General features: G+C 52.8%; 1 protein-coding gene across 3 annotated transcripts in view; it reads left to right on the forward strand.

Moving 5' to 3' along the window:
• The first annotated feature begins 3,570 nt into the window (after window positions 1-3,570).
• Window positions 3,571-22,489, forward strand: part of plcd4 (phospholipase C delta 4) — a 37,470-nt gene continuing 18,551 nt past the window's right edge. The window contains exons 1-10 of one of the 3 annotated variants that reach the window (XM_033024937.1): window positions 3,571-3,653; window positions 6,412-6,472; window positions 6,574-6,756; window positions 10,151-10,379; window positions 11,326-11,455; window positions 13,550-13,784; window positions 15,277-15,478; window positions 18,440-18,584; window positions 19,064-19,216; window positions 20,025-20,174. In XM_033024937.1, coding sequence (XP_032880828.1) covers window positions 6,448-6,472; window positions 6,574-6,756; window positions 10,151-10,379; window positions 11,326-11,455; window positions 13,550-13,784; window positions 15,277-15,478; window positions 18,440-18,584; window positions 19,064-19,216; window positions 20,025-20,174 — 1,452 coding nt within the window. In that variant the 5' untranslated portion in view covers window positions 3,571-3,653; window positions 6,412-6,447. The remainder of the gene's footprint in view (window positions 3,654-6,411; window positions 6,473-6,573; window positions 6,757-10,150; window positions 10,380-11,325; window positions 11,456-13,549; window positions 13,785-15,276; window positions 15,479-18,439; window positions 18,585-19,063; window positions 19,217-20,024; window positions 20,175-22,489) is intronic. The other 2 variants (XM_033024936.1, XR_004412679.1) reach the window with 2 other exon arrangements.

The raw sequence follows: 22,489 nt of genomic DNA on the forward strand, positions 1-22,489 counted from the left end.
CTGAGGTTACCTCTCATTTTCTCTCTGTGTCTCTGTGTCTCTGTGTCTGTGTCTGTGTGTCTGTGTCTGTGTCTCTGTGACTCTGTGTCTCTGTGTCTCTGTGACTCTGTGACTCTGTGTCTCTGTGTGTCTGTCTCTGTGACTCTGTGTCTCTGTGTGTCTGTGTCTCTGTGTCTCTGTGTGTCTGTGTCTGTGACTCTGTGTCTCTGTGTGTCTGTCTCTGTGACTCTGTGTCTCTGTGTGTCTGTGTCTCTGTGTCTCTGTGTGTCTGTCTCTGTGACTCTGTGTCTCTGTGTGTCTGTGTCTCTGTGACTCTGTGTCTCTGTGTGTCTGTGTCTCTGTGTGTCTGTGTCTCTGTGACTCTGTGTCTCTGTGTCTCTGTGTCTCTGTGTGTCTGTGTCTCTGTGTCTCTGTGTGTCTGTGTCTCTGTGACTCTGTGTCTCTGTGTCTCTGTGACTCTGTGTCTCTGTGACTCTGTGTCTCTGTGTCTCTGTGACTCTGTGTCTCTGTGTCTCTGTGTCTCTGTGACTCTGTGTCTCTGTGTCTCTGTGACTGTATGCCAGATCTTGGGCAAAGTGCTGTCTCATGAATATTTGATTCTGGGGCCTACAGCAGGTCCCAGCTGGGGAATTATGAAAGCAGATCATTACAAGTAGATAGGGGTGGTGACGGTGGTGCAGCGGGTAGAGCTGCTGCCTCACGGCGCCAGAGATCCGGGTTCCATCCTGACTACGGGTGCTGTCTGTACGGAGTTTGCACGTTCTCCCCGTGACCCGCGTGGGTTTTCTCCGGGTGCTCCGGTTTCCTCCCACACTCCAAAGACGTGCGGGTTTGCCGGTTAATTGGCTTGGTAAATTGCCCCCCTAGTGTGCAGGGAGTGGATGAGACAGTGGAATAACTAGTGGAAAACACAAAGTGCTGGAGTAACTCAGCGGGTCAGGCAGCATCTGTGGAGAGAAGGAATAGGTGACATTTCACAGAGTGCTGGAGTCACTCAGCGGGTGCAGCAGCATCTATGGAGCTAAGGAAATAGGCAACGTTTCGGGCCGAAACCCTTCCGGGTTGCCTATTTCCTTAGCTCCATAGAGTCAGCGGGTCAGGCAGCATCTGTGGAGAACATGGATAGGTGACGTTTCACAGAGTGCTGGAGTAACTCAGCGGGTCAGGCAGCATCTGTGGAGGTGATGTTTTGACTCAGCTGAGAGTTGTTGACCACACACTACATTCAAGGTGAGGGGGGGGGAAAGATTTAATAGAAATTGTAAAGATTGTTAAGGGTTTGGACACGCTAGAGGCAGGAAACATGTTCCCGATGTTGGGGGAGTCCAGAACCAGGGGCCACAGTTTAAGAATAAGGGGTAAGCTATTTAGAACGGAGACGTGGAAACACTTTTTCTCACAGAGAGTGGTGAGTCTGTGGAATTCTCTGCCTCAGAGGGCGGTGGAGGCCGGTTCTCTGGATGCTTTCAAGAGAGAGCTAGATAGGGCTCTTAAAGATAGCAGAGTCAGGGGATATGGGGAGAAGGCAGGAACGGGGTAATGATTGGGGATGATCAGCCATGATCACATTGAATGGCGATGCTGGCTCGAAGGGCCGAATGGCCTCCTCCTGCACCTATTGTCTATTGTCTATTGTCTATTGAATCTGAGGGGTAACTTTTCTACGGGTGTATGGAACGAGCTGCCGGAGGAGGGAGTTGAGGCTGGGACTATCCCAACATATAGCAGTTAGACAGGTGCATGGATAGGAGCGGTTTGGAGGGATATGGACCAAACACAGGCAGGTGGGACTAGTGTAGCTGGGGCATGTTGGCCGGTGTGGGCAAGATGGGCCGAAGGGCCTGTTTCCACTCTGTATCTCTCTATGACTCTATGACACATTCAGGATTCCCATTCCATCTTTTCCTGCAGTATACACCAACCATCGCAAGGATTGTTTTCTCCGGAGCATGGTAGGTTGAGGGGAGACCTGATAGAAGTGTATAAAATAATGAGGGGCATAGATGTGGTAGACAGTCAGAACCTTCTCGCCCCAGAGTGACAAACAACAGCTTCATCAAGGACCAGTCTCACCCCCGGTCACTCCCTCTTCTCCCCTCTCCCATCGGGCAAGAGGTACAGAAGTGTGAAAACCAACGAACACACACCTCCAGATTCAGGGACAGTTTCTTCCCGGCTGTTATCAGGCAACTGAACCGTCCTCTCACCAACTAGAGAGCGGTCCTGACCTCCCATCTACCTCATTGGAGACCCTCGGACTATCCTTGATCGGACTTTGCTGGCTTTACCTTGCACTAAACGTTATTCCCTTTATCCTGTATCTGTACACTGTGGACGGCTCGATTGTAATCATGTATTGTCTTTCCGCTGACTGGTTAGCACGCAACAAAAGCTTTTCACTGTACCTCGGTACACGGGACAATATGTGTTGGAAGGAACTGCAGATGCTGGTTTACACCGAAGATAGACACAACTCAGCGGGGACAGGCAGCATCTCTGGAGAGAAGGAATGGGTGACGTTTCAGGTCAATAGACAATAGGTGCAGGAGTAGGCCATTTGGCCCTTCGAGCCTGCACCGCCATTCAATATGATCATGGCTGATCATCCAACTCAGTATCCTGTACCTGCCTTCTCTCCATATCCCCTGATCCCTTTAGCCACAAGGGGCACATCTAACTCCCTCTTAAATATAGCCAATGAACTGTGGCCTCAACTACCTTCTGTGGCAGAGAATTCCAGAGATTCACCACTCTCTGTGTGAAAAATGTTTTCCTCATCTCGGTCCTAAAAGATTTCCCCCTTATCCTTAAACTGTGACCCCTTGTTCTGGACTTCCCCAACATCGGGAACAATCTTCCTGCATCTAGCCTGTCCAATCCCTTAAGAATTTTGTAAGTTTCTATAAGACACAACATTCTCCAGGGCGAGGGAGAGAAGCCACAAGTCGTGGTTTAGTTTAGTTTAGAGATACAGCGCGGAAACAGGCCCTCCAGCCCACCGTGTCCGCGCCGACCAGCGATCCCCGCACACCAACCTACACACGCTTGGAGACAATTTACAATTCTTACCGAAGCCAATTGGTCGGTCACGGTGGCGCAGCGGTAGAGTCGCTGCCTTACAGCGAATGCAGCGCCGGAGACCCGGGTTCGATCCCGACTACGGATGCTCTCTGTACGGAGTTTCCACGTTCTTGGTGTTAGAGCCCCCGGCGTGTGCTCGCAAAGTCCCGCGGCCATTCCAAGCCGCGCGGGGCGGTGCTGTAAGGCCCCGCTCAGGTAATCTTCAACCCCGCAACTCGGGCGGGAGAAGTCGCCGTTGCGGAAGCCCTGAAAAGCGGTCTCCCAGCAGGGACCCGCGGGCTCCCGGCGTTGCCGTCCGCCAGACCCGCAGTTGCAGCCACCGAATCTCCGGGGGTCGGGTGGCAGCAGCGTCCACCACAGCTCCACCCGCTCTGGACTCGGCCAGCTCCGCGACGGTGACAGCACCCGTAGTCGGGATTGAACCCGGGTCTCTGGCGCTGTGAGGCAGCAGCTCTACCCGCTGCACCACCGTGCCCACCCCTAATGACTTAGGTAGGAAAAACGATGAGGTCCTGGAAAATGAATATCGGGAGTTAGGACCAAGAGTGAGAGGAGGGCAACTCGATCTAAAGGTACAGAGTGATGTTTCTGTGTGGAATTGTTACGGTTAGAGTTCTCTTTCTGTGTGGGGTTGTGGTGTTTTTAGTTTTCCTCGTGGTTTTAGATTAGTTGTGATTTTATTTAGATTAGAGACGCAGTGTGGAAACAGGCCCTTCGGCCCAGCGAGTCCGTGCCGGCCATCGATCGCCCGTTCACACACTAGTTCTGTGTTACCCCCCTTTCTCACCCACTCCCTGCACACTAGGGGGGCAAGTCACAGAGGGGCCGATTAACCTACAAACCCGCACGTCTTTGGGATGTGGGAGGAAACGGCAGAAACCGGAGGAAACCCACACGGTCACGGGAAGAACGTGCAAACTCCGCGCACCCGACGTCGGGATCGAACCTGGGTCTCTGGCGCCGTGAGGCGGAGGCTCTACCAGCTGTGCCACTGTGCACTGGTGATGGAGGTAGTTGAGGCAGGTACTATCCCAACGTTTCAGAAACAGTTAGACAGGTACATGGATAGGATAGGTTTAGTGGGATATGGACCAAACGCAGGCAGGTGGGACTAGTGTAGATGAGACATTGTTGGTCGGTGTGGGCAAGTTGGGCCGAAGGGCCTGTTTCCACACTGTATCACTCCAGACTCTAACTAGAGAGCGGTCCTGAGCTGCTAACTACTGCATCGGAGACTCTCAAAATATCTTTAATCGGACTTTACCTTGCACTAAACTTTGTCCTGTATCTTTACACTGTGGACGGCTCGATTGTAATCATGTATTGTCTTTCCGCTGACTGGTTAGCACGCAACGAAAAAAAAAGCTTTTCATTGTACCTCGGTAAACGTGACAATAATAAACGAAACGCGAATCTTCCAATCCACCTCATTGCAGCTCTTGCGCTTTTTATTTATTGCACTTTCTCTGTCGTTGCAATAAGTTGAACTAAACCTCACTGGAGACCCTTGAACTATCTTGAATAGGGCCTGACTGGACTTTACCTGCAGTAAACGTTATTCCCTTTATCCTGTATCTGTACACTGTGGACGGCTCGATTGTAATCATGTATTGTCTTTCCACTGACTGGTTAGCACGTAACTGTGGAATGGAGGGGAGGTGGGAGAAACTTTCTAAAGAGTGCAGAGAGACTTTAGGGAGGAGGGGGGGTCCTAAGATCATAAGATCATAAGTGATAGGAGTTGAATTAGGCCATTCGGCCCATCAAATCTGCACGGCCATTCAATCATGGCTGAATTATAGGATATCTTCAGGAAGGAGATGAGGAGGAATTTCTTTAGCCAGAGGGTGGTGAATCTGTGGGATTCTTTGCCACAGACGGCTGTGGAGGCCACAAGTCAGTGGACATTTTTAAGGCGGAGATAGATAGATTCTTGATTAGTGCGGGTGTCAGGGGTTACGGGGAGAAGGCAGGAAAATGGGGTTAGGAGGAAACGATAGATCAGCCATGAGTGAATGGCGGAGTAGACTCGATGGGCCGAATGGCCTAGTCATAGTCACAGTGATACAGCGTGGAAACAGGCCCTTCGGCCCAACTTGCCCACACCGGCCAACATGTCCCATCTACACAAGTCCCACCTGCCCGCGTTTGGTCCATATCCCTCCAAACCCGTCCTATCCATGTACCTGTCTAACTGTTTCTTAAACGTTGGGATAGTCCCAGCCTCAACTACCTCCTCCGGCAGCTCGTTCCATACACCCACCACCCTCTGTGTGGAAAAGTTACCCCTTGGATTCCTATTAAATCTTTTCCCCTTCACCTTGAACCTGTGTCCTCTGGTCCTCGATTCCCCAACTCTGGGCAAGAGGCTCTGTGCGTCTACCCGATCTATTCCGATTCTATCTGTTAATTCAACATAATTCCGCTCCTATCATTAATGAATTTATAGTCTCTGGCTGGGCAAGCAGTGGTAGATGGGCCGAGCGGGTATGACTCTGTTGGGATAGCAGGGATGGATGGGCTGAGGGGTCAGAGAGGGGGATCAATGAGAGGGCTAGTACAGGTCGATGGTCTGAACGTTCAGGGTAGGCAGTCACTGCAGGGCTAGCAGGAGTGGTCGGGCTGAATGGTCTGTCACTGAGAGCAGGGAGGGGGATGAAGCGGAGGGCGATCTCTGGAGGGCTAGCAGGAGTAGATGGGCCGGGCGGGGACTGCGTGGATGGGCCAAAAGGCCGCAGTGGGACATCACTGTTGGGCAAGGAGGTGATGGAAGAGCTGAAAGGTCAGGGAGAGGGATCACTGCCGGGATAGTAGGGATTGGATGGGCCGAGTGGTCTCGTAGAGGGCTGGCTGGGGGGGCAGATAGGCAGAGCGGCACGGATGAGGTAGCATGGGGTGGATGGGTTGAGCGGTCAGGCTGGGCTAGCAGGGGTGGATGGGCTGGGCGGTCTGGGCTAGCAGAGGGTAGACGGGCCGGGTGGTCTGGGCTAGCAGGGGTGGACGGTCAGGGCTAGCAGGGTTGGACGGGCCGGGCGGTCAGGGGTGGACGGGCCGGGCGGTCTGGGCTAGCAGGGGGTGGACAGGCCGAGTGGTCTGGGCTACCAGGGGGTGGATGGGCCGGGCGGTCTGGTCTGGGCTAGCAGGGGGTGGACAGGCCGAGTGGTCTGGGCTACCAGGGGGTAGATGGGCCGGGCGGTCTGGGCTAGCAGGGGGTGGACAGGCCGAGTGGTCTGGGCTACCAGGGGGTGGATGGGCCGGGCGGTCTGGTCTGGGCTAGCAGGGGGTGGATGGGTGGAGTGGCCAGGGGCTGACTCTGTGCTGTGATTCCAGGGACCGGCTGCAACAAACAACAACCCCACGCACAACATGGCTTCACCCAGACACAACTCACGTGAGTAGATGGAGGGGAGAGAGGATGGAGGAGGTGAGGAGGGGGGTGAGGAGGGGGGTGAGGGGGTGACTAACTCTCCTGTCCCCCCCCCCCCCCCCCAGGTCTCCCCGCATGTGGTGAGGTTGATGGTGACGGTGACGGTGATGTCCGGGCCATGCAGCAGGGGGCGACGCTGCACAAGGTGAGGTCGAGCCACTGGAAGCGCCCGCGGTTTTTCCAGCTGCAGGAGGATGGGAGAAACATCTGGTACAGATCGCACAAACCTGGGCAGCACCGCAGCAGCTGTGAGTGATCCAGGGGGGACACAGCGGGGGGGGGGGGGGGGTGGACACAGCGGGGGGGGGGGGTGGATACAGCGGGGTGGGGGATACAGCGGGGGGGGGGGGAGGGGTAAAGTGTGGCGAGTGATAGGTGGATACAGGTGAGAGCGAGTTTTACCTTTCGTAAATCCATGCTGACTTTGTCCAATGATTTCACCACTTTCCAAATGTGCTGCTATCCCATCTTTAATAACTGACTCTAGTAGTTTCCCCACTACCGACGTTAGACTAACTGGTCTGTAATTCTCCCTCCCTTTTTAAAAAGTGGGGTTTCATTAGCTACCCTCCACGCACTGCGGTGTCACCCATGGGTGTAGTTGTGTCTCCCATGGGTGGGGCTGGGTGTGTCACCCTATTGGTCTCCTAATTTGAGGAAGGACATCCTTGTGATTGAGGCAGTGCAGCGTAGGTTCACAAGATTGATCCCTGGGATGGCGGGACTGTCATATGAGGAAAGATAGAAAAGACTAGGCTTGTATTCACTGGAGTTTAGAAGGATGAGGGGAGGGATCTTATAGAAACATATACAATTATAAAAGGACTGGACAAGCTAGATGCAGGAAAAATGTTCCCAATGTTGGGCGAGTCCAGAACCAGGGGCCACAGTCTTAGAATAAAGGGGAGGTCATTTAAGTGAGATGAGAAAAAACTTTTTCACCCAGAGAGTTGTGAATTTGTGGAATTCCCTGCCACAGAGGGCAGTGGAGGCCAAGTCACTGGATGGATTTAAGAGAGAGTTAGATAGAGCTCTAGGGGCTAGTGGAGTCAAGGGATATGGGGAGAAGGCAGGCACGGGTTATTGATTGGGGACGATCAGCCATGATCACAATGAATGGCGGTGCTGGCTCGAAGGGCCGAATGGCCTCCTCCTGCACCTATTTTCTATGTTTCTATGTTTCTCAGATAGGTGGATACAGGGGAGTGGGTGATGGGGGTAACAGGAGGGGGTGAGAGGGGAGAGAGGGAGGGGAGGGGGGAGGCGTGGGGGAAGGGGCGAGGGGGTGGGAGGGAGACGGGGAAGAGAGGGGGAAAGAAGGGTTAATACCTGGTGAGTGATGTAGGTAGATTTAGGTGAGACAATAGACAATAGGTGCATGAGTAGGCCATTCGGCCCTTTGAGCCAGCACCGCCATTCAATGTGAGGGGGAGGGGAGAGGGGGGTGATAGCGAGGGGAGAGGGGTGATGAGGGGGAGGGAGGTAGGGGGGGAGGGGGAAGGACAAGAGAGGGGGGGTTATGACTTGGCAGAACAATTTCCCTCCTGGGACAAATAAAGTTCTATCGTATCGCGAGTGAGGGGGAAGAGAGGGGGAGAGAGAAGGGACAAAGCCTGGTGAGTGATAGGTGGATACAGGTGAGGTGCTATACAGGTGAGGTGGGATACAGGTGAGGTGCTATACAGGTGAGGTGCTATACAGGTGAGGTGCTATACAGGTGAGGTGCTATACAGGTGAGGTGGGATACAGATGAGGTGCTATACAGGTGAGGTGCTATACAGGTGAGGTGCTATACAGGTGAGGTGCTATACAGGTGAGGTGGGATACAGGTGAGGTGCTATACAGGTGAGGTGCTATACAGGTGAGGTGCTATACAGGTGAGGTGCTATACAGGTGAGGTGCTATACAGGTGAGGTGGGATACAGGTGAGTGTGGGGGAGAGGGTAGGGGTGGGTGGGGGGGAGAGGGAAAAGGGAAGAGACAGAGAGGGGGGGGAGAGAAGTGTTCGAGCCTGGTGAGTGATAGGTGGATACAGGTTGGGAGGGTGAGGGGAGGAAGGGTGGGAGTGTGGGGGAGGGGGAGGAGAAGGGGTGGCAAGTGTGAGGGGGTGGGGGGAGAGGGGAGACAGAAGGGGCAGGGAGGGGGAGGGGGGGGAAGAGAAGGGTTAAAATCAACACAACTCAACGAATGTGTAGGAAGGAACTGCAGATGCTGGTTTAAAACACAAAACGCTGGAGTAACTCAGCAGGACAGGCAGCATTTCTGGAGGGAAGGGATGGGTGGCGTTTTCTTCAGACTGAGTTAACAATGGCCTGTCCCCTTTGTCATTGTTACTTTTTTGCACATCTTTCAGTCATTTGTTCTATATCTCTCTACATCACCATCTATATCCCTTGTTTCCCTGCCCACTGACTCTCAGTCTGAAGAAGGGTCTCCACCCGAAACGTCACCCATTCCTTCTCTCCACAGATGCTGCCTGTCCCACTGAGTTACTCCAACATTTTGTGTCTATCTTCGACTGAGCTAAGCAACTCTGCACAGAGTCATAGAGTCTCTTGCCCAGAGTAGGGGAATCGAGGACCAGAGGACATGGGTTCAAGGTGAATGTTGGCATGTTGGCCTTCATAACAACAGGAGTTGAGTATAGGAGCAAAGAGGTCCTTCTGCAGTTGTACAGAGCCCTAGTGAGACCACACCTGGAGTATTGTGCGCAGTTTTGATCCCCTAATTCGAGGAAGGACATTCTTGCTATTGAGGGAGTGCAGCGTAGGTTTACAAGGTTAATTCCCGGGATGGCGGGACTGTCATATGCTGAGAGAATGGAGCGGCTGGGCTTGTACACTCTGGAGTTTAGAAGGATGAGAGGCAATCTCATTGAAACATATAAGATTATTAGGGGTTTGGACACGCTAGAGGCAGGAAACATGTTCCCGATGTTGGGGGAGTCCAGAACCAGGAGCCACAGTCTAAGAATAAGGAGTAAGCCATTTAGAACGGAGACGAGGAAACATTTTTTCTCACAGAGAGTCGTGAGTCTGTGGAATTCTCTGCCTCAGAGGGCGGTGGAGGCCGGTTCTCTGGATGCTTTCAAGAGAGAGCTAGATAAGGCTCTTAAAGATAGCGGAGTCAGGGGATATGGGGAGAAGGCAGGAATGGGGTACTGATTGGGGATGATCAGCCATGATCACATTGAATGGCGGTGCTGGCTCGAAGAGCTGAATGGCCTCCTCCTGCACCTATTGTCTATTGTCTATTGTGAAGCGAAAAAGATTTATTAGGAAACTGAGGGGTAGCTTGTGTGGGTGTATGGAACGATCTGCCGGAGGAGGTAGTTGAGGCTGGGCCTATCCCTTCGTTTAAGAAACAGTTGGACAGGTACATGGATAGGACAAGTTTGGAGGGATATGGACCAAACGCAGGCAGGTGGGACTAGTGTAGATGGGACATTGTTGGCCAGTGTGGGCAAGTTGGGCTGAAGGGCATGTTTCCACACTGTATCACTCTATGACTATGACTAAGTGGGACTAGTCAAGATGGGGAATGTTGGCCGGTGTGGGCAAGTTGGGCTGAAGGGCCTGTTTCCACACTGTACCACTCCGTGCCTCTGCGACTGTGACTATCTCTGCTCTCTCTGTCCGCCAGTCTCCATCAGCGAGGTGGAGGCAGTGCGTGAGGGCCACCAGTCGGAGATCCTGCAGAGCATCGCGGACCAGTTTCCCGCTGACCGCTGCTTCACCCTGGTGTTCCGTGGCCGGAGGGGAAACCTGGACCTGGTGGCAGAGTCGGGGCGAGAGGCCGGACACTGGGTGAGGGGGCTACGCAAACTCATCGAGGCCGATCGCAACATGGACCAGAGGGAGAAACTCGACCAATATCCTTTTACCACCCAGAGCGAGCGGCCAGTCTATGCCTGACCACCAATGCTGGAGAAACTCAGCGGGTGAGGCAGCATCTATGGAGCGAAGGAATAGGTGACGTTTCGGGTCGAGACCCTTCTTCAGACTGATGTGGGGGTGGGGGGGGCGGGAAGAAGAAAGGAAGAGGCGGAGACAGTGGGCTGTGGGGGAGCTGGGAAGGGGAGGGGAAGGAGGGAGAAAGCAGGGACTACCTGAAATTGGAGAAGTCAATGTTCATACCGCTGGGGTGTAAACTACCCAAGCGAAATATGAGGTGTTGTTCCTCCAATTTGCGGTGGGACTCACTCTGGCCATGGAGGAGGCCCAGGACAGAAAGGTCGGATTGGGAATGGGAGGGGGGAGTTGAAGAGCTGAGCCACCGGGAGATCAGGTTGGTTAATGCGAAAAAAGTCATTGTTTTAAAAAAATATAAATACGTTTATTCAGAAAACAAAAAAACAAACGTACATAGAAGGATGAGAGGGTACCTCATTGAAACATATAAGATTGTTAAGGGATTGGACACGCTAGAGGCAGGAAACATGTTCCAGATGTTGGGGGAATCCAGAACCAGGGGCCACAGTTTAAGAATAAGGGGTAAGCCATTTCGAACGGAGACGAGGAAACACTTTTTCACACAGAGAGTTGTGAGTCTGTGGAATTCTCTGCCTCAGAGGGCGGTGGAGGCCGGTTCTCTGGATGCCTTCAAGAGAGAGCTAGATAGGGCTCTTAAAGATAGCGGATTCAGGGGATATGGGGAGAAGGCAAGAACGGGGTACTGATAGTGGATGATCAGCCGTAATCACATTGAATGGCGGTGCTGGCTCGAAGGGACGAACGGCCTCCTCCTGCACCTGTTTCTATCCCGCTCCGTCCTCTACTGCTGCATGCTCTGCGTTCTCTAATCCTTGACTCTCCCACCTGGATCAGCGATTGGTTCCAGAAGGCGGACAAGGACAAGGATGGTCGGATGAACTTCAAGGAGGTCCGGGAGCTGCTGAAGATGATGAACGTGAACATGAACGAAGACCACTCCCTCCGCCTCTTCAAGGTGGGCCCCACCTGCCCGCACTCCACTCACCTGACCAGACCGTTCCGCCCATCATTCCCATCCTAGCCCATCATTCCTGCCCCGACCCAGTTAGACAGTGTAGTTGATTGTCACGTGTAGTGAGGTACAGTGAAAAGCTTTCGTTCCTCAACAGCCAAAAATCTGTAGCCTCAATCTGTGTTTTATCATTCATGTTTTATTATTATTAATGTTTAGTGTCTTCTGAGTCATTCGTAACTGTCACTGTATGTCATGTTGTTACTTGTGGGCGGAGCACCAAGGCAAATTCCTTGTATGGGAATACTTACAAGAATAAGGAGTGAGCCATTTAGAACGGAGACACTATTTCTCACAGAGAGTTGTGAGTCTGTGGAATTCTCTGCCCCAGAGGGCGGTGGAGGCCGGTTCTCTGGATACTTTCAAGAGAGAGCTAGATAGGGCTCTTAAACGCTCTGGTGTTCAAGTTTGAGTTTAGTTCGTAGGTTCTGTCTGAAGAAGGGTCTCGACCTGAGAGAATGGAGCGGCTGAGCTTGTACCCTCTGGAGTTCAGAAGGATGAGAGGGTATCTCATTGAAACATATAAAATTATTAAGGGCTTGGACACACTAGGGGCAGGAAACATGTTCCTGATCCACCATCCAACATGTCCCAGCTACACTAGTCCCACCTGCCTGCATTTGGTCCATATAACTCCAAACCTGTCCTATCCATGTACCTGTCTAACTGTTTCTTAAACGATGGGATAGTCCCAGCCTCAACTACCTCCTCCGGCAGCTCGTTGCATACAACTGTGTGGAAAAGTTACCCCTCAGATTCCTATTAAATCTTTTCCCCTTCACCTTGAACCTGTGTCCTCTGGTCCTCGATTCCCCTACTCTGGGCAAGAGACTCTGTGCGTCTACCCGATCTATTCCTCTCATGATTTTATACACCTCTATAAGATCACCCCTCATCCTCCTGCGCTCCATGGAATAGAGACCCAGCCTGCTCAACCTCTCCCTGTAGCTCACACCCTCTAGTCCTGGCAACATCCTCGTAAATCTTCTCTGAACCCTTTCAAGTTTGACAACATCTTTCCTATAACACGGTGCCCAGAACTGAACACGATATTCTAAATGCGGTCTCACCAATGTCGTCTACAACTGCAACACGACATCCCAACTTCTACATTCTTTGTGCTTTTAGTTAAGTTTAGTTTAGAGATACAGCGTGGAAACAAGCCCTCGCAAATCTTCTCTGTACCCTTTCCAGCTTGACAACATCAGTGACAAGATATCACAAAAGACTTTGCTGTTCAGGTCTTCAATAAGTCCCAGGTTTTTCTCTCTCTCTCCCCCCCCTCTGGTGCTGTGAGGTAGTGTCTCCACCGCGGCGCTGCTTTATAGCATGGTAACTGTGGGTCGAAGGGGCTGTTCCTGTGCTGCATTGCTCGACATTGCCTGAGACACACTGCTTCAGGAGGGCACGGCGGTGCAGCGGGTGGAGCTGCTGCCTCACCGCGCCAGAGACCCGGGTTCCATCCCTACTGCGGGCGCTGTCTGTACGGAGTTCGCACGTTCTCCCCGTGACCTGCGTGGGTTTTCTCCGGGCGCTCCGGTTTCCTCCCACACTCCAAAGACGGTGCAGGTTTGTAGGTTAATTGGCTTTGGTAAAAATTGTAAATTGTCCCCTGGTGTGTGTGTAGGAGTAAGAATACTCCTTAAGAATAAGGAGTAAGCCATTTAGAACAGAGACGAGGAAACACTTTTTCTCACAGAGAGAGTTGTGAGTCTGTGGAATTCTGTGCCTCAGAGGGCGGCGGAGGCAGGTTCTCTGGATGCTTTCAAGAGAGAGCTAGATAGGGGTCTTAAAGATAGCGGAGTCAGGGGATATGGGGAGAAGGCAGGAACGGGGTACTGATTGGGGATGATCAGCCGTGATCGCAGTGAATGGCGGTGCTGGCTCGAAGGGCCGAATGGCCTACTCCTGCACCTGTTGTCTATTGTCTATTGATAGTGCTAGTGTGCGGGGATTGCTGGTCGGCACGGACTGGGTGGGCCGAAGGGCCTGTATGTGTAAAGTCTAAAGCAGTCTCTCTCCCTGTTGCGGCTGCAGATGGCGGACAAGTCTCAGTCGTCGACTCTGGAGGGAGAGGAGTTTGTTCTGTTCTACAAGGCCCTGACCAAGCGCGACGACGTGCAGGAACTCTTCACCCACTTGTCCGCTGACGGGGAGACGCTGACGTTGGAGGAGTTTGCAGGATTCCTGCAGAGCGAGCAGGGGGAGCCGCGGGAGGAGGCCGAGACCAACGCCAAGGATCTAATCACTCGCTACGAGCCGTCCGAGACAGGTGACCACGCTGATGATACGTGCACAGAGTGCTGGAGTAACTCAGCGGGTCAGGCAGCATCTGTGGAGAACATGGATAGGTGACGTTTCACAGAGTGCTGGAGTAACTCAGCGGGTCAGGCAGCATCTGTGGAGAGAAGGTGTTTAAGAAGGAACTGCAGATGCTGGAAAATCGAAGTGCTGGAGAAACTCAGCGGGTGCGGCAGCATCTATGGAGCGAAGGAAATAGGCAACGTTTCGTCCCGAAACGTTGCCTATTTCCTTCGCTCCATAGATGCTGCTGCACCCGCTGAGTTTCTCCAGCACTTTTTCCTACCTCTGGAGAGAAGGAATGGGTGACGTTTCGGTTCGAGACCCTTCTTCAGACTGGGTGATAATGTCTTGCTGGTGCAGGACTCCCAAAAAGTCAATCTGCAAGTCGAATCAGTAGTAAAGAAAGCAAACTCAATGCTTTATTTCATGAAGGTTTGAATACAAGAACAGGGATGTAACGCTGAGGCTCTATAAGGCGCTGGTCAGGCCACATTTGGAATATTGTGAGCAGTTTTGGGCCCCACATCTGAGGAAGGATGTGCCGGCTCTGGAGAGGGTCCAGAGGAGGTTTACAAGAACGATCCCAGGAATGAGTGGGTTAACGTACGATGAGCGTTTGTCGGCACTGGGCCTGTACTCGCTGGAGTTTAGAAGGATGAGGGGAAGACCTCATTGAAACTTACAGAACAGTGAATGGCCTGGATAGAGTGGATGTGGAGAGGCTGTTTCCACCTGTGGGAGAGTCTAGGACCAGAGGGCACAGCCTCAGAATTAAAGGGCGCTCTTTTAGAAAGGAGGTGACGGTGAATTTGATGGAAGGTGATGAGGTGACGAGGGGTTGGACAGGTTAGATGCAGGAAGATTGTTCCCGATGTTGGGGAAGTCCAGGACAAGGGGTCACAGTTTAAGGATAAAGGGGAAATCTTTTAGGACCGAGATGAGAAAAACATTTTTCACACAGAGTGTGGTGAATCTGTGGAACTCTCTGCCACAGAAGGTAGTTGAGGCCACAGTTCATTGGCTATATTTAAGAGGGAGTTAGATGTGGCCCTTGTGGCTAAAGGGATCAGGGGGTGTGGAGAGAAGGCAGGTACAGGATACTGAGTTGGATGATCAGCCATGATCATATTGAATGGCGGTGCAGGCTCGAAGGGCCGAATGGCCTACTCCTGCACATATTGTCTATGTTTCTATGAATTTCTTTAGTCAGAGGGTGGTGAATCTGTGGAACTCATTGGAGGCCACAAGTCAGTGGATATATTTAAGGCAGAGATAGATAGATTCTTGATCAGTACGGGTGTCAGGGGTTATGGGGAGAAGGCAGGAGAATGGGGTTAGGAGGGGGAGATAGATCAGCCGTGATTGAATGGCGGAGTAGACTAGATGGGCCGAATGGCCTCATTCTGCTCCTATCGCTTGTGACCTTATGGGCGTAACCTTGACCCTGTGACTGTCCGCAGCCCGCAGGCTTTACGCGCTGACCCTGGATGGGTTCCTGATGTACCTGTGCTCTCCGGAAGGTTCCATCTTCGAGCTGCGTCACGGGCCCGTGTACCAGGACATGTCGCAGCCACTGTGTCACTACTTCATCTCATCCTCCCACAACACCTACCTCCTGGAGGACCAGCTACGCGGGCACAGCAGTGTGGAGGGCTACATCAGGTCTGCACCCACCCCCACCCATGGGTGACACACACACCCCCACCCATGGGTGACACACACACCCCCACCCATAGGGTGACACACACATCCATAGGGTGACACACCCACCCAGCCCCACCCATGGGTGACACCCCCACCCATGGGTGACACACCCACCCACCCCCACCCCTGGGTCACCTACACTCACCCATAGGGTGACACACCCACACAGCCCCACCCATGGGTGACACACCCACCCAGCCCCACCCCTGGGTCACCTACACCCACCATAGGGTGACACACCCACCCACCCCCACCCATGGGTGATGACACACACACCCCCACCCAATGGGTGACACAGCAACATTGAGGGCTACATCAGGTCAGCACCCACCCGCACCCCCACCCATAGGTGACACCCACACCCACCCATAGGGTGACACACACACCCTCACCCAATGGGTGACAAAACCAGCCCCACCCATGGGTGACACACCCACCCACCCCCACCCATAGGGTGACACACCCACCCCCACCCATAGGGTGACACACCCACCCCCACCCATAGGGTGACACACCCACCCCCCCCCCTAGGGTGACACACACACCCCCACCCAATGGGTGACACAGCAACATTGAGGGTTACATCAGGTCAGCACCCACCCCCACCCATAGTGTGACACCACCCCCACCCCCACCCATAGTGTGACACCACCCCCACCCTATAGGAGACACATCCACCCGCACCCATGGGAGACACCATCACCCATGGGTGACACGCACACACACCCATGGGTGACAACGCAGGGTGGAGGGTTACATCAGGTCAGCACATCCCCACCCACAGGGTGACACCACCCCCATGGGCATCTCCCCACCCTCACAATCCCCCTCCCTCTGCCCCTCAGTCTATGTGAAGCCCCCCCCCCCCCGATCGAGGTGAGGGACCCCTTCCCCCCCCTCCCCGTTAGGATAGCACCCCTGAGGCCCCAGAGGTCATCAGATTAGAGTCACAGAGTGATACAGTGTGGAAACAGGCCCTTCGGCCCAACTTGCCCACACCGGCCAACATGCCCCATCTACACTAGTCCCACCTGCCCGCGTTTGGTCCATATCCCTCCAAACCTGTCCTATCCATGTACCTGTCTAACTGTTTCTTAAACGTTGGGATAGTCCCAGCCTCAACTACCTCCTCTGGCAGCTCGTTCCATACACCCACCACCCTCTGTGTGAAAAAGCTACCCCTCAGATTCCTATTAAATCTTTTCCCCTTCACCTTGAACCCATGTCCTCTGGTCCTCGATTCCCCTACTCTGGGCAAGAGACTCTGTGCATCTACCCGATCTATTCCTCTCATGATTTTATACACCTTTATAAGATCACCCCTCATCCTCCTGCGCTCCATGGAATAGAGACCCAGCCTGCTCAACCTCTCCCTGTAGCTCACACCCTGGCAACATCATTGAAACATAGAAAATAGGTGCAGGAGGAGGCCATTCGGCCCTTTGAGTCAGCACCGCCATTTATTGAGATCATGGCTGATCGTCCCCAATCAATAACCCGTGCCTGCCTTCTCCCCATATCCCTTGACTCCACCAGAACTCTATCTAACTCTCTCTTAAATCCATCCAGTGACTTGGCCTCCACTGCCCTCTGTGGCAGGGAATTCCACAAATTCACAACTCTCTGGGTGAAAATGTTTTTTCTCACCTCAGTCTTAAATGACCTCCCCTTTATTCTAAGACTGTGGCCCCTGGTTCTGGACTCGCCCAACATTGGGAACATTCCTCCTGCATCTAGCTTGTCCAGTCCTTTTATAATTGTATATGTTTCTATAAGAACCACCCCCTCATCCTTCTAAACTCCAGTGAATACAAGCCCAGTCTTTTCAATCTTTCCTCATATGACAGTCCCGCCATCCCAGGGATCAATCTCGTGAACCTACGCTGCACTGCCTCAATCACAAGGATGTCCTTCCTCAAATTAGGAGACCAAAACTGTACACAATACTCCAGATGTGGTCTCACCAGAGCCCTATACAACTGCAGTAGAACCTCTCTACTCCTATACTGAAATCCTCTTGTTATGAAGGCCAACATTCCATTAGCTTTCTTCACTGCCTGCTGTACCTGCACGCCAACTTTCAATGACCAGTGTACAAGGACACCCAGGTCTCGCTGTTCCTCCCCCTTACCTAACCTAACCCCATTGAGATAATAATCTGCCCCCTTGTTTTTGCCACCAAAGTGGATAACCTCACATTTATCTATATTATACTGCATCTGCCACGCATCTGCCCACTCACTCAACCTGTCCAGGTCACCCTGCAACCTCCTAACATCCTCTTCACAGTTCACACTGCCACCTAGCTTTGTGTCATCCGCAAACTTGCTAGTGTTGCTGCTAATTCCCTCTTCCAAATCATTAATATATATGGTAAATAGTTTCAGCCCCAATACCGAGCCTTGCGGCACTCCACTCGCCACTGCCTGCCATTCTGAGAAGGACCCGTTCACTCCTACTCTTTGCTTCCTGTCTGCCAACCAAATTTCTATCCATGTCAACACCCTACCCCCAATACCATGTGCTCTAATTTTAGTCACCAGTCTCCCGTGCGGGACCTTATCAAAGGCTTTCTGAAAGTCTAGATACACTACATCCACTGGCTCCCCTTCATCCATTTTACTTGTCACATCCTCAAAATTTTTTAGATTAGTCAAGCATGATTTCCCTTTCATAAATCCATGTTGGACTAATCCTTTTACTGCTATCCACATGCCCCATTATTACCTCTTTAATAATTGACTCCAGCATCTTTCCCACCACCGAAGTCAGGCTAACTGGTCTGTAATTCCCCGTTTTCTCTCTCGCTCCTTCCTTGAAAAGTGGGATAACATTAGCTATCCTCCAATCCACAGTCCTCGTAAACTCTCTCCCCTCTCTTTCTCCCCCCCCCCCTCTATCCCCCCCCCCCCCCGGCAGGGCTCTGAAGAAGGGGTGCCGCTGTGTGGAGGTGGACACATGGGACGGGCCGCACCAGGAACCGGTCGTGTATCATGGACACACCCTCACCTCCAAGATTCTCTTCAAAGATGTCATCGCAGCCGTCAACACCTACGCCTTCACGGTGGGACCCACACACCCCCCCCCCCAGAGACAGAGAGAGGGGGGGGGGGAGAGGGGGGGGGGGGGGGGGAGGGGTGTGTGAGGAGGTGCCCGGGGGTGAGAGAGGGGGGGGGGAGAGGGAGAGGAGTTAGAGAGGAAGAGGGGCGGATGGGGAAGTGGGGGGGGGAAGAAATCCCTGCCATCCTCCCTTCACAATTACTCCCCACCCCCCCACATTGTAACTGGATCCTCCCCCCTCTCCCCACCCCCCTCCCCTCCCCTGTATGGGGGTGTGATTGGGAATGTCTACCCCCTTCCCTGTGCGGGTTTAGGCATGAGTGGGGAGGAGGTAGGGTATCTGGTGGTAATGTCTCCCCTCACTCCCCTCTCCCTCTCCCCCCCCTTCCCCTCTCCCCCTCTCTCTCTCCCCCTCTCACCCCCTCTCTCTCTCCCCTCTCCCCCCCTGTCTCTCCCCCCCTGTCTCTCCCCGCCCTGCTATAGGTATCGGAGTTCCCTGTGATAGTGTCCATTGAGAACCACTGCAGGCTGGAGCAGCAGCAAGTCATGGCCCATCATCTACGCTCCATCCTGGGGGACAAGCTGCTCACCTGCCCCTTAGAGGGGTCTCCCCCCAACGCTCTCCCCTCTCCCCAGGTACGCCGGGAAGAAACTGTCCCTGAATCTGGAGGGGTGCGCGCGTTGGTTTTCCCACTTCTGTACCTCTTGCCCGATGGGAGAGGGGAGAAGAGGGAGTGACCGGGGGGGGTGAGACTGGTCCTCGATGATGCTGCTGGCCTTGCCGAGGCAACGTGAGGTGTAGATGGAGGCAATGGGAGGGAGGTTGGTGTGGATGGGATTAAGTCAAAGATCTCTATTTATGAAGAGCGTTTGTCGGCACTGGGCCTGTACCCGCTGGAGTTTAGAAGGATGAGTGGGGACCTCATTGAAACTTACAGAATAGTGAAAGGCCTGGATAGAGTGGATGTGGAGAGGATGTTTCCACTAGTGGGAGAGTCTAGGACCAGAGGGCACAGCCTCAGAATAAAAGGACGTTCCTTTAGGAAGGAGATGTGGAGGAATTTCTTTAGCCAGAGGGTGGTGAATCTGTGGGATTCTTTGCCACAGACGGCTGTGGAGGCCACAAGTCGGTGGATATTTTAAAGGCAGAGATGGATAGATTCTTGATTAGTCCGGGTGTCGGGGGTATGGTAGGAGAAGGCAGGAGAATGGGGTTAGGAGGGAGAGATAGATCAGCCATGATTGAATGGCGGAGTAGACTTGATGGGCCGAATGGCCTAATTTTGCTCCTATCATTTTGGACCATTGCCGGGATGACCGGCCGTTGCTGATGGGAGAGGGGAGTGGTCGTGTGCGGGGGTGGGGTCAAGGGGTAATGTTTGGGGCCCGAATGGCCTGTTCCCATGCTGTCTCGCCTCTGCCAGTGTACGTGTTGTTGGTGCAGGATCTACGGCGGAAGGTCCTGGTGAAGGGCAAGCGCATCGGCTGGCTGGAGGGGAGCGGTCAAGCGCTGGACGAGGGGAGCGAGGAGGAGGAGGAGGTGGGGGAGACGGAGGAAGAGAACGGCAGGAACGGGACGCGGAGGAGAGGAAAGGTAACGAGCGGCCTGAGCGAGGGTCCCACACGGGAGAGGCTGACCGCGTAATACCATACACCGCAGAAACACCGCGCACAAACAGGCCCTTCGGCCCATCTCCTGTCCCTATACCGTGCTATAGACAATAGACAACAGACAATAGGCAATAGGTGCAGGAGTAGGCAATTTGGCACTTCGAGCCAGCACCGCCATTCAATGTGATCATGGCTGATCATCCCCAATCAGTACCCCGTTCCTGCTTTCTCCCCATATCCCCTGACTCCGCTATCTTTAAGAGCCCTATAAATAAATATTGAATACATATTTTTGATTAAAAATAAAATATAAAAATAAATAAAATAAAGGTCCATCCTTTTATTCTGAGACTGTGCCCTCTGGTCCTAGACTCTCCCACTAGTGGAAACATCTTCTCCACATCCACTCTATCCAGGCCTTTCACTATTCGGTAAGTTTCAATTTGGTATGGTCCCACCTCAACCTTCTTACTTAAGTTACATGGAGCTGTATAGCAGGGAAACAGGCCCTTCGGCCCATCTTGTCCATGCTATAGACAATAGGTGCAGGAGTAGGCCATTCAGCCCTTCGAGCCAGCACCGCCATTCAATGTGATCATGGCTGATCATCCCCAATCAGTACCCCGTTCCTGCCTTCTCCCCATATCCCCTGACTCCGCTATTTTTAAGAGCCCTATCTAGCTCTCTCTTGAAAGTATCCAGAGAACCGGCCTCCACCGCCTTCTGAGGCAGAGAATTCCACAGACTCACCACTCTCTGTGTGAAAAAGTATTTCCTCGTCTCCGTTCTAAATGTCTTACCCCTTATTCTTAAACTGGCCCCTGGTTCTGGACTCCCCCAACATCGGGAACATGTTTCCTGCCTCTAGCGTGTCCAAACCCCTTAATAATCTTATATGTTTCAATGAGATGCCCTCTCATACTTCTAAACTCCAGAGTATACAAGCCCAGCCGCTCCATTCTCTCAACATATGACAGTCCCGCCATCCCGGGAATTAACCTGGTGAACCTACTCTGCACTCCCGTACGGATGCCGTGATGCATCCCGATAAAATGCTCTCTGTAGAAGTTGGGGAGTGTTGTAGGCGACAGGCCGAATTTCCTGAGCCTTCTGTTGGTGTGTCATAGAGTCACAGAGTGATACAGCACAGAAACAGGCCCTTCGGCCCAACTCGCCCACACTGGCCAACAGGGTCCCAAGCTACACTAGTCCCACCCGCCTGCGCTTGGCCCATATCCCACCAAACCTGTCCTATCCATTATCTGTCTAACTGTTTCTTAAACGTTGGGATAGTCCCAGCCTCAACTACCTCCTCTGGCAGCTCGTTCCATACACCCACCACCCTCTGTGTGGAAAAGTTACCCCTCAGATTCCTATTAAATCTTTTCCCCTTCACCTTAAACCTATGTCCTCTGGTCCTCGATTCCCCTACTCTGGGCAAGAGACTCTGTGCATCTACCCGATCTATTCCTCTCATGACTTTATACACCTCTATAAGATCTCCCCTCATCCTTATCCCGTCTTAGAATAAAGGGGAGGTCATTTAAGACTGAGGTGAGAAAAAAACTTTTTCACCCAGAGAGTTGTGAATTTGTGGATTTCCCTGCCACAGAGGGCAGTGGAGGCCAAGTTACTGGATGGATTCAAGAGAGAGTTAGATAGAGGTTTACAAAGTTAATTCCCGGGATGGCGGGACTGTCATATGCTGAGAGAATAGAGCAGCTGGGCTTGTATATTCTGGAGTTTAGAAGGATGAGAGGGTATCTTATTGAAACATATAAGATTGTTAAGGGTTTGGACACGCTAGAGGCAGGAAACATGTTCCCGATGTTGGGGGAGTCCAGAACCAGGGGCGACACAGTTTAAGAATAAGGGGTAAGCCATTTAGAATGGAGACGAGGAAACACTTTTTCTCTCAGAGGGTTGTGAGTCTGTGGAATTCTCTGCCTCAGAGGGCGGTGGAGGCCGGTTCTCTGGATGCTTTCAAGAGAGAGCTAGATAGGGCTGTTAAAGATAGTGGAGTCAGGGGATATGGGGAGAAGGCAGGAACGGGGTACTGATTGGAAGGGAGGTTGGTTTGTGTCGGAAGGAACTGCAGATGCTGGTTTACACCGAAGACAGACACAAAATGCTGGAGTAACTCAACGGGACAGGCGGCATCGATTCGGCTCGAGACCCTTCTTCAGACTGAGAGTCAGGGGAGAGATAAGGAAGCCGGTGGTGTGAAAATAAGACATCAAAGGGGGTGCAGATCAAGGAGAGTGTGTGACGGTCTGGGCTGCAACTGCCCACAACTCT

Source organism: Amblyraja radiata, chromosome 7 (genome assembly GCF_010909765.2).
Source record: "Amblyraja radiata isolate CabotCenter1 chromosome 7, sAmbRad1.1.pri, whole genome shotgun sequence".
In the NCBI taxonomy this organism is placed as follows: domain Eukaryota; kingdom Metazoa; phylum Chordata; class Chondrichthyes; order Rajiformes; family Rajidae; genus Amblyraja; species Amblyraja radiata.